At 38.4% G+C, this 16,195-nt stretch overlaps 1 protein-coding gene across 2 annotated transcripts; it reads right to left on the bottom strand.

The window, feature by feature from the left end:
- Nucleotides 1–306: 306 nt before the first annotated feature.
- Nucleotides 307–10,318, bottom strand: SPIC (Spi-C transcription factor). 2 transcript variants are annotated; one of them, XM_068141691.1, is made up of 6 exons: nt 10,068–10,318; nt 9,241–9,267; nt 8,536–8,629; nt 6,505–6,614; nt 5,484–5,592; nt 307–2,491 (listed from the first exon to the last, which is right to left on the bottom strand). In XM_068141691.1, the coding sequence occupies exons 2-6, from the start codon at nt 9,241–9,243 to the stop codon at nt 2,064–2,066; spliced, it is 744 nt and encodes a 247-aa protein (XP_067997792.1). In that variant the 5' UTR covers nt 9,244–9,267; nt 10,068–10,318; the 3' UTR covers nt 307–2,063. The 2 variants fall into 2 exon arrangements, with proteins under 2 accessions (XP_067997792.1, XP_067997791.1); XM_068141690.1 differs by lacking the exons at nt 9,241–9,267; nt 10,068–10,318 and having other exon boundaries at nt 8,536–8,686.
- Nucleotides 10,319–16,195: the final 5,877 nt, after the last annotated feature.

The raw sequence follows: 16,195 nt of genomic DNA, 5'->3' as shown, positions 1-16,195 counted from the left end.
AGCCTCTAAAATCAATCCAGGTACCTTCAGTTGGTGGAGTGGAAGAGAGGAAGGGAATGCCATTTATTTTCAAACACTGTCAATCCCTGTCATTACTCCTGTGGCTGAAATCTATCTCTTCCTGTCCACAGATAATTAGGATTCCCTCATTTCTCCTCTGCCTGATTTCCTTCAGTTCTTCTCACCTTGTATGTTCTTCTCTTTCTGCTCTGTACTGTTCTTGCAGCTATAACATCTTACCTGGTTGCCAGTGCTAGAGGAAGTGAATGCTAATGTTTATTCTTAAGTTAAAAAGGTAGCACAGAATCTCAATAAGTATTTATTTCCTGAGCAAGTAGATGAAGCTAAAGAAAGTGAATCTAAATATATTGATCTGGTAAGGATTTTACACAAAGCAGATTCTTAACCCAGTATATGTTTACAGCTTTGCAAATAACATAACATCAGTGTGCAATGGATGACAAAATTGGAATAACTAAATTGTGCAGTTTCTTGTCAAATTTATGTACATTAGACATTTGAAGTGTTGTATTTACCTATGTGCTCACATAGTGAAGGCATCCCAACTGAAAGACCTCAGTCCTTTAGTAAGAGCTAAACTCCCACTGTGTTCAGTGCTACAGGAGGATCAAGATTCAGTTCTGTATGACCAGAGGCATCCTTGTGTCTATTTGTAGTAATGCTTACATTTTGCAGGATACTACACTCAAAATGAAACATGAACAACACAGTTATGACCTTCTTATTTTAGCAGTTATTTACTGACTTAACATCTGTGTCTGCCTTTAGTGCTGTTTAACATGCTCCAAATGTCTAAGAGTACACATCTTTCATCTTACCAAAGACCTAACTCAAAACCTTGGAGTTTGTTTCTTTGTGTCTAACTCCTCTGAGCAGGAATTAGAGCAAGGGGCAACTATCAAAGTCATCAAATTCCATCAAACATATCAGGTTACTCTATAAATCCACTGAAATGAACTTTGTCTTTATTAATATCTGGGCCTGCACTCAACTAGAAGCGAAATGCAGAACTTGGAATTGAATGCAGTTGAATAGAAGTGTTTTGGCACAAAAGACAACTCATATGATGATACAAGTTGATCAGGTAAGAGAAGTATGAAAATGAGTAGATTTATAGGCATCATCCTGGCATAAGGGACGAGTACTCTCTTTTTTACCTAAATTTGGTCCTTACCCATGAAGAGAGTATAAAATCACTGAGCCTTTCAGCTACCTTTCTCTGCAGAAAAAGAGATGAAGAGGTGAAACTGTGTTTATTGGTATAAAGTGATAACTCCAAAAATAAACAACAAAGCTATGTTTGCTAGGTAAGCACAGAACTGCTGGATAAAAGTCGAGGAAGAACTGTAAATAACTGAAAAGCATAATCCTTTCCTAACCCTCCCATGGTATGGCCACTTTCTCAATGAACCCACTGCCAACAGTGAAATGCACACCTGGCAATCTTAATACCACATGTCAGGATCTGTGCTACGATGAGTTAATGTAAGTGATTAGGGATTTGGCCAATAGATGCACCTTTGTGTGGGCTTTATCGTTCAGCCTGACATTCCTTCAGAGAATGTCTCTTAATAACGAACATTCACAAAAATGGAGACAGTTGCTTCATGCAGTTGGCAAAAGTCTTCCCTTTCTACCTTGTGTGCACTTGACTCACAAGGAGTGTATGCACTATGGTATAAGAGCATTTAATTCTGGTTGGAAATGCTGGGCATATGCATAAAACTTCCAATGAGTGTTGTCAGAGTGAGATCTTTGCTGTCCACTTACAGACAAAGGCCTTGATACTGATCTCGACTATACCAGCTTGAATCTGAATTCCTTTGATTAACATCATGCTCTACAGCTGCTGCTTTTCTTCACTAGTCAATGACCACTTATCATTAACTTCTAAAGGAACAAAAGTAGGCCAATATAATTTTTGAAACCCTCCTCTTTGTGCATTTGCATGGTATCTTAAAGGAAAAGCTATGTACAGAGAAGAGTTCCTTTGCTGGAAACTATTAGTATCTAACAAAGACCTGCTTATGTGAAAGCTCTGTTTAGCTGTTAGCATGCTGTAAAGCATAACCACTGCTATACATGTAATTACTGTAACTCATCCAGTCATCTGCACACTGATAGTCTTGATTAGCCTGAATGTATGGATGATAAACTGTTTCTTTTCCCAAGAAATAAGATGGAGCAAGTCTCTGTAAAACAACAGCACTGAACTGGTATGTCAACTTCCTTCGAATTTTAATGATTTCACCTGTTCTCCCATAATTCCTCAGTGCTCTGGCCATTTTCTGATATGTCATGATCTTGCGGTTTCCCTTTCTTTCTCCCCACAGCTCTGCAAGTTTCTCCTTGTTTTTAGACACAAACTGGAAGACACCATTAGGTTTGTCCACCCATTGGATGCAGTTTGCCATAGCTGGATCATACAAAGACTCATGAAGGTACTCAAACAACCGAAGTTTTTTTCTACCTGTTAAGAAATAAAGAGCAAAAGGTCAGAACAGAGGGGGAGTTGTCTTTTTCCTGAAAGGGATCTTATGTGTAAAAGCATAGGTAAACCTAATACCCTGTCACAAATAAAAAGATCAGTATAAACTGTTCCATGAAAGATGAGTAACAGCAAATGGGATGACAGTCCTGAAACATGTACAGGTCTGTGGTGATGGAAAGGGATTTGGTCATTTTAAGAACAACTTATTTGGAGATCATGACAGGTATCTTGTGACTTCACCATGTCGTAGATCTCAGAATCCACTTTCAGCACCCTTCAGATGCATGGTTGAGGACTGCACTGCAAGAAATGACATCCTCAGACAGCACAGGAAAGAGGCTCCATAAGTGCCAGTCTGAATGTTCTTGAATAAATACTTCCCCTGCTTAATCAAAACTTAAATATTTTGAGGTGAGTCATTTATCTTTTCCCAGGGATGTTTTGGGGATCACAGAATCACAGAATCATTTGGGTTGGAAAAGACCCTTAGTATCATCAAATCCAACCCTTAATCCTGCTCTACAAAGTTCATCCCTAAACCATACTCCAAGCACCACATCTAAATGACCTTTAAATGCATCCAGGATTGGTGGCTCAACCACATTCCTGGACAGCCTATGCCACTGCCTGAATGCAAGGCAGTCTCTGTTTTAAGAAAGGGTGAGTGGGTGAGGAGGAAGAGCAAGTGAGTTTTGAACCACAAATCTCACCTAGTCAATAGGAGCTAGATATTCTCTTAGCCTGGACTTTTCTGAAAATGTGCAGAAGTGTCAGCTTCCATTCCCATCAATAATAAAGCAAGTGCAGTACCCCAATATTTTTTAGTACACTAAGTGATTCTCCCCACAGAGACAGCTTTCAAATGTAAGTTTGCTAGTGAAGTCTGTTTAGTTTAACTTAAATCTTGTGGATCCCTCTCTCTGAAGTACTTCTAGTTCCCTTCACAAAGTCAACAGGGACCAAGAAGCTGCCATAAGGAGGAAGAATTTAGATTGTGAGACAAAGAGGAACATTTTGCAGAAAGGAGAGTCTATGCAGAAAAATGGTTTCTACTTTAACTAAAAGTGGAAACAAGCAGCTGCACCTAACATTCATAAAGTCTTGCCTTGCATGGCTACTTTAAAACAGGAATGGGGGCAAAGTGACAGTTGCTAAGGAACACTGAGGTCAAGCCAAAACATCTGTTAGGGATGACAGTAATTCTGCATCTGGTGGTAAGGAAAGAGGAGAGAAGTGACAGTCAGAATAGGAAGAAGAAGAGCCTGAAATTAGAGGTACTTTCCAAAAAAATTAATAAAGTTTCATTATCTAAATAAAAAATGGCCTGTGACTAGAAGCATGTATTTTATTAGAATTAGTATCATCAAGATGAGAAGCTTAAAAGTGAACTAGTGAAGAACACTGCCTGGTTACTTGAAATATTTTTAGATTACCTCCTCAGGTCCCCTTCAACCTGCATTGTTCTATAAACCTATAAACCTGTGGTAGAACAAATAAGATCAGGGGAAAATCCTCAGACTACTGTGAATGAAGTCTCTGCTGGAAAATGATGGTGTAGTGATGTCTGCAGTAGCATCTGATTTCATGCTCCCTGTCTTTTTTGTTCAGCTGTTGTTTCTGCTTATGCTTTTATTTCTAGAAGCATTGTCTATAGCTGATGCCTTGGTCTGAGAGGGCTTATTTCCCCTTATGTGGTAATGCAGCTATGCTTCTAGAGTCCAGCTGTTATCTCCAAAGTGGTAGAAAACGTGTGCACACCAGTTTGAGGTGCGATTAGTTCATAGATCTTTGTACTGCATCTGACTGCGTAAGCTACTCATGTTCACCACTAGGCCCTAACCATCAGTCTAAACTAGCAAGGTAGTATTTGCAGGTTTCTTAGGTGGTCACTGGAAAGACCTCCACAAGGTGATTTGAAATTGTGATTTGAAATTGTGATTTGAACTTGTCCTGAAGACACCTAGCTGTCTCTAATTCAAGTGCATTCCTGACACACCTCTCTCAAGCCTTAGTTCAGATCATGGAATGATCTTGATGTGCATGATCTAGGCTCTTTTCAGAGGAAACCCAACTCAAAAATGTTTTCCAGAAGAATATCTAAGTCACTACAGCTTTCAGAGCTTGTGGCCAGCCTAGAGATTGTCTCAAATAAACCCTTATGAAGCACTTTACATGCAGATTATAGGTCCTCAGTACTAAGTGTTTAATTTACAGATCTGTTCCTAAAGGGCCACACCAGTTGCTAGAGTACAGAATACCTCTTCTCTCTCAATAGGAAGTCAAGAGTGTTATATTTATTTAGGTACAGTGGACATAGTCCTCTGACTCATAGTTTATGGCAAGAAACCCATAAGAGGACACAAAAATTCCCAACAAGAATAGTCAATCATTCTAAACATTTACAGTGTGGCCTTCTGGATAAGAATTTAAACTCAATTCAGAAACAGACAGTGAAACACTAGGTTAGACTTAGTAAAGCAACAATTCTGGATTGAAGGGTTTTCATTTGAAGCGGTGAACTTCAAGTGCCAGAAGTACAGAACTGAAAAGGAAAGTTTACTCTTCCCACTGTTTGAAGGAATTTGTAGTAGTAGCAGTAGTAGTAGCAGCTATTAAGCAACAGAAACCACAGTGTTCAGCATCAATGGGAAGAGATTATATCAAGAACTGACACCATGTGGTTAAAGTTGAGAGAAGGGGATTTCAAAAAGCAGCGAAACCAGGAAGCTACTGGAAAGGACCCCACGGTCAAAAGTAGGTACAACAGCTCAGAGTGGTAGCTATAAAAATCCCATCTAGCAAAGCCATAGAAAAGATGCTGAATCCCAAACAGAAATGAAAGAATGCAATAAACAAAGGAGTATTGAAGTGACTTATTCTTTGCAAAATCAGGAAAAGGATAAGCCATGATTCACTAAGAGGTTTTGCAAGTAACATAATTTCCATATCAAGATATATTCTTTGTACACACCTTTCCCTGCTTTTGGCTGGCTAGTAGTAGCATGCATCACTTGGGTTTCTGGAGTATTCTGCAGCATATTGTAGACAGTCTCATCTGCATAAAAATCCATTCCACTGCTCTTTAAGAATCAACACAGCAAAGAGTTACTAATAGAGTACATTTGCTGAGGAAAAAGACGCTTGTAGTAATTAATTGTCTGAAGCCATCAGAATGCAGCCCTTTATCATCTGACTTATACAAAACTTCTCAGGCAAGAAGGCATGTAGTGTACTGCACCAGCAACAAGCAGCACTAATTTATGTCCAGTGGGAAGGACTGCCTATCAAAGAGGAAAATACCCTGGAGGACAGAGTAATTGCCTTACTCTGGACCTTCAACCCTTCTACTGGATGCAGAGAAGTCTGCTGGACTCTGTTTCCAGATTTAGTAAAAGGTAAGGGCCACATGGGCAGTGGCCCCTACAGCCTCTGTAGTCCCTGTGCCACATTGTCTGTAATCTGCTGGTTGGAAATCTACTTTTGTAAAATCTATTTATCTGAAATTATCTCCCCTGCAATGTGTTCCATTTTCCATCACTCCTGGAGGTCACACTCCTAGTGTTTCTAAGAATTAATATGGACTCTGCAGGCTGAAGCCAAGTTCAGAGTCCAGATAATGCTGGGCTTTCCAACACTCTTAAAGCAAACAGCTGTTGAAGAAATCACAGTGGCAGAAGAGGTTGCAAGTTGCTGTCCTCCACCTGTTCTTTGGGAAAAGAAAGAAGCCCTTTTCCCTATTATATTAATAGGTTTGTTTGTTTTGTTACATGATGAACCACAGAAAAGCATCTTAGGCAAACAGCTAAGGTGACTCATAGAAAAGACTATTAAACATGTTTTGTAAATATTTCCCAAGGCAGCTTCATCTGAACCATGCCTGGCCAGATCAAATTTCTGCTAGAGTTAGTGTAGTGACTTATGTTAGAAATCACAAATGGGAAGCCATTTTCCCATTTTTATATGGCTCTGCTGTTAATAATCAGTTCACTTACAACCACGTTTCTCCAGCTATACCCTTGGTCCTCTGTAGATGGCGCTATAGAGTAGCTGGGACTTGCTCGGTGGTGGTGATGGTTGATCACAGTTAGGCAATTTTTATAACCTGAGAATTAGCAGGATAGAACAGAAACAGAGTAAAAGGGAGAGAAGAAGAAAAAACACCCAAGTTATTTATCATGCTTCTGCATCCACCATATAAACATTTATCCAATGGCTGCCTTCTAGAAAACAAAATCTCCAGAGCCAAGATGTTTCATATCAGCAGGTTATCCAATATAATCTCTATTGTTACTGCTAATCACACCCTTGGGGTGGTTTTGCATGCCTTCAAGATGAAAAGTATTATTTGTTAAGCTTGAATGCCAAATCTTTCATAGTATTGTGAAATAGTTTGATTAATTAGGACACAGTCTCAAGCTGCACCAGGGGAGGTTTAGGCTGGATGCTAGGAAGAAGTTCTACACAGAAAGAGTGATTGCCCATTGGAATGGGCTGCCCAGGAAGGTGGTGGAGTCACCATCATTGGAGGTGTTCAGGAGGAGACTTATAGGGTGCTTGGTGCCATGGTTTAGTTGATTAGGTGGGTTGAATTAGTTGATAGGTTGGACGCGATGGTCTTGAAGGTCTCTTCCGACCTGGTCTGTTCTATTCTATTCTATTCTATTCTATTCTATTCTATTCTATTCTATTCTATTCTATTCTATTCTATTCTATTCTAAAAAGAAGGGTCAAATAGATCACCAAACATAACAAATTGGATAATTATAGACTACTATAATACAGGTATTAGAAAAGAAAAAGGAATGTCATGCATGCTGCATGCCATTAGTACAATGCAAGTCAGAGTCTTCAACTGTGGATTAAGTAAAGGCGCATCAGAGTACCCGCAGTGTCTGAAAGAACAACATGGAAGGCAGCTAGGATCTTAGAATATTTTAAAGCAGCAGAGGAGAATGCTGGAATAAATTACCCACTGCAGGTAGTCAGAAGAAGATTTTGAAGGGTACATCTCTTGCAAATGGAAACATGAGTGCAGCTGTGGAACATACTAAGCTGCAAGCCTTTAATACCTCTCTCCATTGACCCTAACAACAGATACAGATAAAGAACAGTGCAAGTAATAATATATAGTGGGTCCTGCAGCATGTGTAAATTACCAGTGCAGTGGAGCCAAAAATTTATTAACAGCTGAAGATATGACTCAGTTGGTCTTATTTACATTTCAGAATGTAGCAGGTACTATGTAAATAGATTTCCCCCTATGAAATACATTGCACATGAAAGACAGTAGATGTTTTGTTCTGAATGTAGAGGGTTTGTGATGTTCCTTCCATGCCTACTTACAAGGTAAGAACACCAAGCACAGATTTTAAATTTCATATTCATTTAATTGGCCAAAATCTTGCCTGAACTGGAACAATTTACAGCTTGCCTGTATTTTAAATCTTGTAAAGCATAAAACTCTCAAGTCCAAGACAAACGATTTTCTTTTAGTTATACAGACTCAAACTATATTTCTGAATTAGAATATTTAAAATGTCTATTTATATATTTATTTATATATACATATAAAGCAATTGAGGAAATTAATCTCATTTGTGGGATTGCTGATCCTTTATTTTCCCTTCCCCCCCCAACTGGAATTTGTTGTTTATTCACAGCAGAACAGAAGGATATTTTTCAATTAAAACATTAAAACTGGAAAATGGTCATTGCACTATGGTCATATTTCCTCTGACTATAGGAAATCTGAGCTCAACTCACCTAGGCTAGTACTGGGGAGAAGGTAGAACAGGACTGTCCAACAGTTTTGCTGTGCTGTGACATGGAAGATGCACACCACCCTGGGCAGTAACAATGGAGGTCTGGAAACCCTCCAGATATACTTCTCCCTTTCCATCCTGCCAATGTACCCCTCTGCTGTCCATTAACTCACCTGTGTGCTTCAAGATGTGTGCTTCAAGATGTACTTTCCTCTAAAAATACAAAGTGGTACATGAAAGTGAATAATGATCTTTTTTTACCTGGTGAACACAGCATTTCCCTGTCAGAGTGATGCTGCAGTACTTCTAGAGCATCTTCAAAAGCCTGGCCCAGTATATCTTGGTCAGGAAAACTCTGAAAGAACATTTTTCTGTTAGAAGCCAGAAAACACTGGGCTGATTCTTTCAACATTATCAGCTGGGAAATCCCCAATAAACACAGGGAAGACACAGAATGTACATCCTTCTGGAATATGTATTCTGCAGGCATTGAGGCATTGCCATAATCTTTTTCTATTATGAGAAAATTCTCACTCCTTTGCAAAGTTTCTTTGAGGTCAGTGGGACACCTCACACAGGTAACATTATTCCCTAGTGCAAATGTTTAAAGGTTCATTTCCTTAATTTGCAGATGTTTACATAAAGGGTATTATTGCTATTGGAGGATTTTATAGTATGTAATACAGAAGCACATATGACTGTGCGACATGATTTATGAAGCCAAAGTTATCATTCAATAACATTGACATGACAAAAATTGGTACACACAAGTTATGAAGTTGTTATGCAGAGAAAGTTCTATACCACACAAGCACAGGAAAACAAGAGTAGGTTTTCATAAAATTGCCATCATTTTAGAACACCTTCTCTTAGAAAGCTAAAAAATCCCCCCAGATGCCTATGAGTTTTCTGTAGCATATTTGAAGCACTCAACATTGAAAAAGAACGAAGGCATTGTAGACTTACCATTATTCAGATATCAAAGCTTGAATCCTGTTTAAAATAAACCAATATTTTTTTCAATTGTGAAATTGTTTAAATGATGTCAAAATTGTGATTATAACAATCAATACATTAATATTATTCTCATGAAATCTTTGTTGATAACCTCTTGAAAATGCTGGATGTTTTGGCTGTAATTTCAGCAGATGCGAGATTGGTCTCTGTGTGATGTTTTACAATGCAAAGGAGAGGCAAGACCCATAAATATAAATGAGGAATAATTTTATCCAAGATTCACGGTGCATGTTCTAACATTATAATTATGCCTCAGATATTATAAAGTACTGTCAAAATCTGTAACTTTTTTTTTAGTTTAAATCTTGATGACCAAATTGTATATAGTGAAATCCTGGTGAATCTGTGAATTGACCTTGTCAAACCCCATAGAAATAGTCTCTTTGATTTCATTGCTGCAAATATTTCAATAAACTGATTGAATTTTATTCCAAAACCAGAATGGACCACGTTAATCCTTTAGCTGCAATGGTGGCCATAGATCCTTGGCACATAAAGCTGTTGAAATTGAAGATAAGAATCTCATTTGTAAAGATCCTCTCATAGTGTTCCCCTAAACAATTCACTTTTATTAAGTTACTTCTCTCTACCTCAAACTCCACACTGATAACCTCGATAGAGCACTTGCAGTCACTGCTGATGCCTTCCAAAGCCTGCAATGTGCAAGTATAGGCAAGGTACTCTTGAATAGTCATACCACTTACAGAGCTGAATTCACAGCAAAAAAAGGAAAAAGTCATGCCTAAGATTAAAAAACCCTAAGCCTAGACACTTACCTAGAATCTCAGCTCCACACACAGGACAAGAATCTGTCTGGTGTCATTAATACAGGAAAGATTGAGCTCCCACAACAATGGGCTGGCAAAGGGGCTGCATTAAATAGCTTCTTTTAGGGAAGTGTTTGGGCTAGGGATTTTTTTTTTTTTTCAAGAGTAAAGGTATAGTAAAGTGCTAGCATGGCCTTTCATTCTGCACATAAGGGTGATTTATACTAATACAAAACAAAATTAGCTGTTTAAGCTGTTCTCTAAAACATGCAGATTCTAAGCACAGGGGCAGATTCTTTTTCTGCTGAGGCACATCCTAACAAATCTGTCACCATTGTGGTATGTCTGGGGCAAAGCCCTACATCTTTCATCTGTCTCTTATAGACCATAATAGATCCGAGGTTTTATCTGAATCACTGGCTTAGCTCTGTGCAAGAAGAGGACCAAACTAGACATCAAAATAGGAATTTGAGGGAATTTGTGAACTCTGCTTCAAAGCTCATGTTTGTAGCCCAGGCCTAGTTTTAAAGCACTTACGGAAGTATCCTGTAAAGACTCAGATAAGCTGTAGGTGCTAAATTGCCACACACTTTCTGAGCAGCTACAACCCATGAGGTTGCATCCTACAGAATGAGAACTGTTTCTCATTACAAACTTCTTATTGCCAACATAATCTGTCCTGTGTCACAGCTCTTTGCAGTTAAGCCCATCACAGGGGCATTTTACAAAAGTTTCTCAGTGTTTTTGGGGAAACTGATGTAAAATAGTAACCACATCTAAAATATTTATTTATACTCCCTCAGTCAAGAACCAGAGTCAAGAACTAGCCTGGTTATGAATACTAAGTGGAAGCAATTTAAAGCTGATGTTAGCATTAACCATTTCTACTGGTCTAAGATGCAAGATGCCTTTTCAAGATCTGCACCACAATGTTTCAGAATATCTCTCCCGCTGCCATACATGTGGAGTTTTGAACTACAAGTTCAATTCTATAGCACTTCTCTGGTATCACTTGGGCTTATAAAGGAAAATTAACTGGCAACTGTGCTCTCAAAGCATCAAATTGTGACTCAGCACTGGATTTCAGGCCAAAATACAGTCACACAATCGTCTTCCTTTCCACGTGCAGTTAACTTGAATTTGCAACATGGAAAAGCACAGATTTCATGGTTCAGTTAATTCCTTCAGAAGTAGAAGTATGTGTAGGATTTAAAGTTATGCTGCCATATGTGCAGCACATCTTCAAATACATTCTGAAGAAAGGGTGAAAAATGCCAAAGGGGTGGAGAGCAACCTGGGATAAAATACTACAGGAGACAAGGAGGGAACAAGGGAAGAAGTTGACAAGGATAGAAGCAGAGACAAGATCTGAGGAGTTCAAAGTGCTCTGTAACTGATCAGAACTGTAGCCCACAGAGGGACCACAAAAACAGCAGAGGAAATGAGTAAGAATGAAGCAGCAGTGGAAGAAAAGGATGAGAAATAAGGAGAGGCAGAGACAAACCACTATGCTCTGACCCTAACCACCTGTGCCACTCATCACCTCAACATAGGGACTAAATGTAACCTGTGGAGATAACAAGAGGAAAGGAGGTAGATCTGGAGTCTAGTTGAGCCTGGGAAAGGGGAAGGAAAGATGGTTTAATGTTTGTTTTCTCTGGGTCCCAATACTCGAATCAGCAACTAAATATATTAAGGCAATAAATTAAGTTAAATTCCCAAAGGGCACAAGCAGCTGTGTGGGTGTGTGGCTGCTGGCTGGGGCAAACACAACCCAGCAGTAAAAAAGGGTCAAGGCTGAGAGATCAAAGCTAATGGTTTTAAACCCATTAAAATGATCAATCTTCATAAATCAAACCGCTCAGTCAAAATGTTCTCATTTCAAATAAGAGGCTACACCACAAGGCAGGCCAGCAAAAGGTTTATTTTCAGAGGAAATGTGAAAGTGCCAAATGTAGCATAAATCTTTGTGCCACAGCATAAAAATAAGAGCACACAGTGTCTCATAGGGTGGATATCAACTCTGTTACCTGTCATAACATAACAAATTCGTACATTGCATCTTTGGCCCATCACAAGCTCAGAGCAAGGGCTCAGGTTACCTCTTCGCAAATCCTGAAAGGGTTTGGAAGAGGCACAGTAAAGTATAGCTTAGGACTGAGTGTAAGCTAACACTGACTGTTCACCCCTCAACAAATCACAGTACAGGCAGGCAGCAAGTTGGCCTCTACCAAGGAATGCTACTACAGAAGAAAGCTTGCTTTGGTTTTTGTATTGGATGGGAAGATGGGTTCCACATAAAAGCCTGAGAAAGAGAACTTACTATTCACGTTTTAATGTCTCAAACAATTGATGTGCCTGGTATCAAAATTTTAATATCAGTTAGAAACCACAACATCAAGCTTTACTCCTTCCTCTGTGGTTTAAAAATAAATCTCCAATAACAGAGCAATTGTTAAATTTCAGAATATTCTTCCATCCTTGCTTGGCACTCAGAGTTAGAGTAATGGTACAGAAGAAGAATTTTCACCTCTCTGAATAAAAAACAGAACTAAATAATTTATTACAGCACTTGTTGGAGGGCTTGAGAAAGCACAAGGACTCTTGCATGAGGCATTGTTCAAATTAGAATAAAAAAAAAGCAGTCTCTCCCTTCCTAAAGTAATGTAATACTTGAAATGGCAAGTTTTCTCACCAGGCATTTATAGATTTCTCAGAGGTTTTGAATGGCAGGCAATTTGTAGCTGCCTAAAGAGCACAGATAGAGCAATCAACAATAGAAAGCACTTCATAGAAAGAAAACAACCGGTTGTAGAAATGGTTCTGTCACAGGGAGTCATTTACCCATGTGTAACAGACTGCTCTACAATCTCCAGAAATCATAAATCAGTGACTGACTGCCACAGAAAGCTTCTGTGCTTACATACATGTTCTTGCCCTTGGCAGACCACTCTGCCAGTCCTTTTTACCAGTCTGTAATAATATTTGCTACGAATCCTCACAGGTGTAGGTGCACAATAATTACACAACCACAGATGCTGTCTCCCTGAAAGTGGAAGGGCTGAGAGATTGCATGTCTGTGCTCACCTTTGGAGTCTAACCATGATGACCAGTGAACTTTCAAATCCCTGCCATTGTGCTTCTTCTCATCCACTCCATGCAAAATTCAAAAGAAACTGGGAAGTTTCTTGCAGCAAGGATGTAGCCTTTTCTCTGCACAGCAAGAACACAGATCAAGACACAGAGAGCTCTTTTCTTTGACATATAGAGTACAGTGGTAATCCAGGCATGAGTGTTTCACAGTGAATCAGTCTGCAATTCGAACTTGAAATTAGTGGGCTCAGAAAATGCCTGAATTCATATTCTCAGCCCTGGAGTCAAATGAAATTCAAAACAAAACACACCACCAAACACAAAAAGGAAATAACTATTCCTTAATACCAGCCTAAGTCCTGATGTTTTCCAAGATTTTGGCTAGATAATTTAGTGTAGAATACATAAAGAGGTGTTCAGGAGGTGTTCAGGAGGAGACTTGACAGGGTGCTTGGTTACATGGGTTAGTTGATTAGGTGGTGTTGGATGATAGGTTGGACGCTATGATCTTGAAGGTCTCCTCCAACCTGGTCTATTCTATTCTATTCTATTCTATTCTATTCTATTCTATTCTATTCTATTCTATTCTATTCTATTCTATTCTATTCTATTCCTGAAAAGGAACATAAAAATCAAACCCACATTTATAATATCATGTCATATATGAAAATCAGATGATGGAACTGGCTATAACAATTCCATTTGTAATGGGAGATGTTAGTCTATGCATTTCAACAAACATGATTGTTAATTCAAATACCAGATGAGGAGGTTATATAACGAGTTCAAACTCATCACTTGCCTTACAAATCATTCTGCAGATGGCAATCTTTGTACAATGCAACATATTGTAATTGATGCGGTTATAGTATCGGTTCCTTAGCTGGTGGAAATTGGTACAGAGCCATCAATGTAAAAAGGATCACTGATAACTTGGACAAACAGAGGTTCTGGCTCAAAAGTTGACATCAGTATTATTTTCGGTACATTAAGGTGAAACTTGCTGTTCTAGCATTACTATGGCACATTCTTCTCTGACATCTTGATTTGCATGTTTTTTTCTTAGGCTACCTTATAACACATTACAGCTGTTTAAGCAGAAAGAATGGCATTTTTGCATTCTAATCTTTGCAAGAGCTCTTCATAGCTACTCACAGAGCAACACTTTTTAAGAAGAGCTTTGTCCAACCATTACATCTAAGTATCTTACCTATGAAGAATTTTCTTAAGGAAAATAGAATTTTAAGCATAAAATGAGAGATTATCTCAGTCAGACTCATTTCCTTACCTTAGGACACAAAACTTTTGCATATCACACTAGGAGTCCCATCTCAGAACTATGTGTTTTATTTAGAATATTTAGCTTTTGAAATGCTTTAATCCTTTCAGAGTTAATAATTTTCTGTACTTTAAAGATCCAAAGGAAAAGATTGTCTTGCTATTTCTTAAGCAACTACTCTACTTTTAGACTATTTCAGAATTACATATGATTAGCTTACTTTAAAGCATATAAAGGAAACTACTGCTCTCTGCTTGAATCTTAATGTTTTTCTGCTTTAAGAACTTATGATCCAGCCTTAGAAGATATATTTACTTGGCTAATTTTACATCTGCAATTCATTCCACTTAGAGTCCTCAAATGATTACAGCCATAAAATTAGGTATTTTGATAAATCATTGCAGAGGTTAGGTTTAAACAAGAAAACACCTCTTCTGAGGCCTAAAGAGGGAAGTGTAGCATAAAGGCTGAAATTACATGAGTGGGCAGATCAGTTTTTCAGTGGAAACCCCATACCTAAAGCACCCACTTTATAACTAGACCTGATATATTGTCCAGCTGTCCATGTCAGCAAGGCTTCTCAGGAAGCTGCTTCTTCAGCTCCATATAACCAAAGGAAGTGACTTTCTGCTGGGAAGTCCCGTGAAGATAGAAAACCAGAAACCACAACAGAAGCACAAGGAACTAATAACAAAATACACATTGAGGAAAAAAAAAATCCCAACCCCACAGTCCTAACTAAAAGATTTAAAAGTAAAATATAAATTAATTACTTGGATGAATGTACAGGTATTCATGCATGATACTTGTGCATTTATGAATTCTAATGGTGTACATACTCAGATCACTAAAACATTTACAAATCAATAATACTTCATTGGAAAACTATCAGGCTAAGGCAGAAATTAGTATGAGTGTTTCACAAAAATAGCCATGGAGAAAAGGCTATCATTAGGATGTGAGCCTGACAAAGAGTAACAATGGAAATCCTTTACTTAAAGACAAAGCAGATAGAAAGAACACTGAAGAAAACTGAATGAAAAATCAGTCTGGGCTGTCAGCCATAAGATGAAATGTTGCATAGGAATTTTTCTCCAGATATTTCTGCTGCAGGTAGTTTTGTCTTAGTTGTAAATAAGATGCCTTGGCAGGCTAGCACAAATTCTGCAGGGTGCAACGGGAATGACAACTATACTTTCCAGGCAAAATGAATATGCCTCTGTTTTTAATATTAAGGCAAAATGTGGGATCACATTTTGAAATCAATCCCATGCAAGTTATTATCATACTACAGGGCTGGTACCACAAAGTTAAGAAAATGTTTAAGCATGCAACCATGAAAAGCACAGCAGTTTGAGCCTCTGACAAAACATCTGCTTTCAGGAACAGACATTTCTATTAAGTCCCACCAGGGAGCTGGACAGATATTTCCTATACAGGACTGAGATGGAAAAAGTAGAGCAGTGATGGCTTGAAAAAAGGTCGTATTAATGGAAAGATGCCATTTGGCTGGGGGGGGACAAAAGTAATAAATAGCTGTGAGAGATAACCAGTTGATACAGTTCAACTGGAGACACAAAAACATGTCCGATCTTACAGTCAAATTCCTTGAAGAAAAGTAGTTAAAATACAAAAATTATTTAAAGCCATTCTTGGTGTTGCAAATGTTGTATTAAAAAAAAACTAAACAAAACCAAAAACCCAAACAGCACATTAGCTCTTTACTGAAGGAGTAGAAGGAGGCCCAAATTCTAGATAAAAGAAA

Source organism: Melanerpes formicivorus, unplaced genomic scaffold (assembly GCF_026170545.1).
Source record: "Melanerpes formicivorus ecotype bairdi unplaced genomic scaffold, bMelFor1.0.p_v2 SCAF_8, whole genome shotgun sequence".
NCBI lineage: Eukaryota > Metazoa > Chordata > Aves > Piciformes > Picidae > Melanerpes > Melanerpes formicivorus.
The sequence above is the reverse complement of the archived record's forward strand: the minus strand, read 5'-3'. Positions and strand labels throughout refer to the sequence as shown.

Excerpts from the sequence above, each read along its gene's own strand:
- SPIC (XM_068141690.1), bottom strand. The coding sequence starts at position 8,686 with ATGTTGAAAGAATCAGCCCAGTGTTTTCTGGCTTCTAACAGAAAAATG. Across the intron at positions 6,615-8,535 it reads GGAAATGCTGTGTTCACCAG|GTTATAAAAATTGCCTAACT; the intron begins GTAAAAAAAGAT and ends GCTAATTCTCAG. Across the intron at positions 2,492-5,483 it reads CCAGCCAAAAGCAGGGAAAG|GTAGAAAAAAACTTCGGTTG; the intron begins GTGTGTACAAAG and ends ATTTCTTAACAG.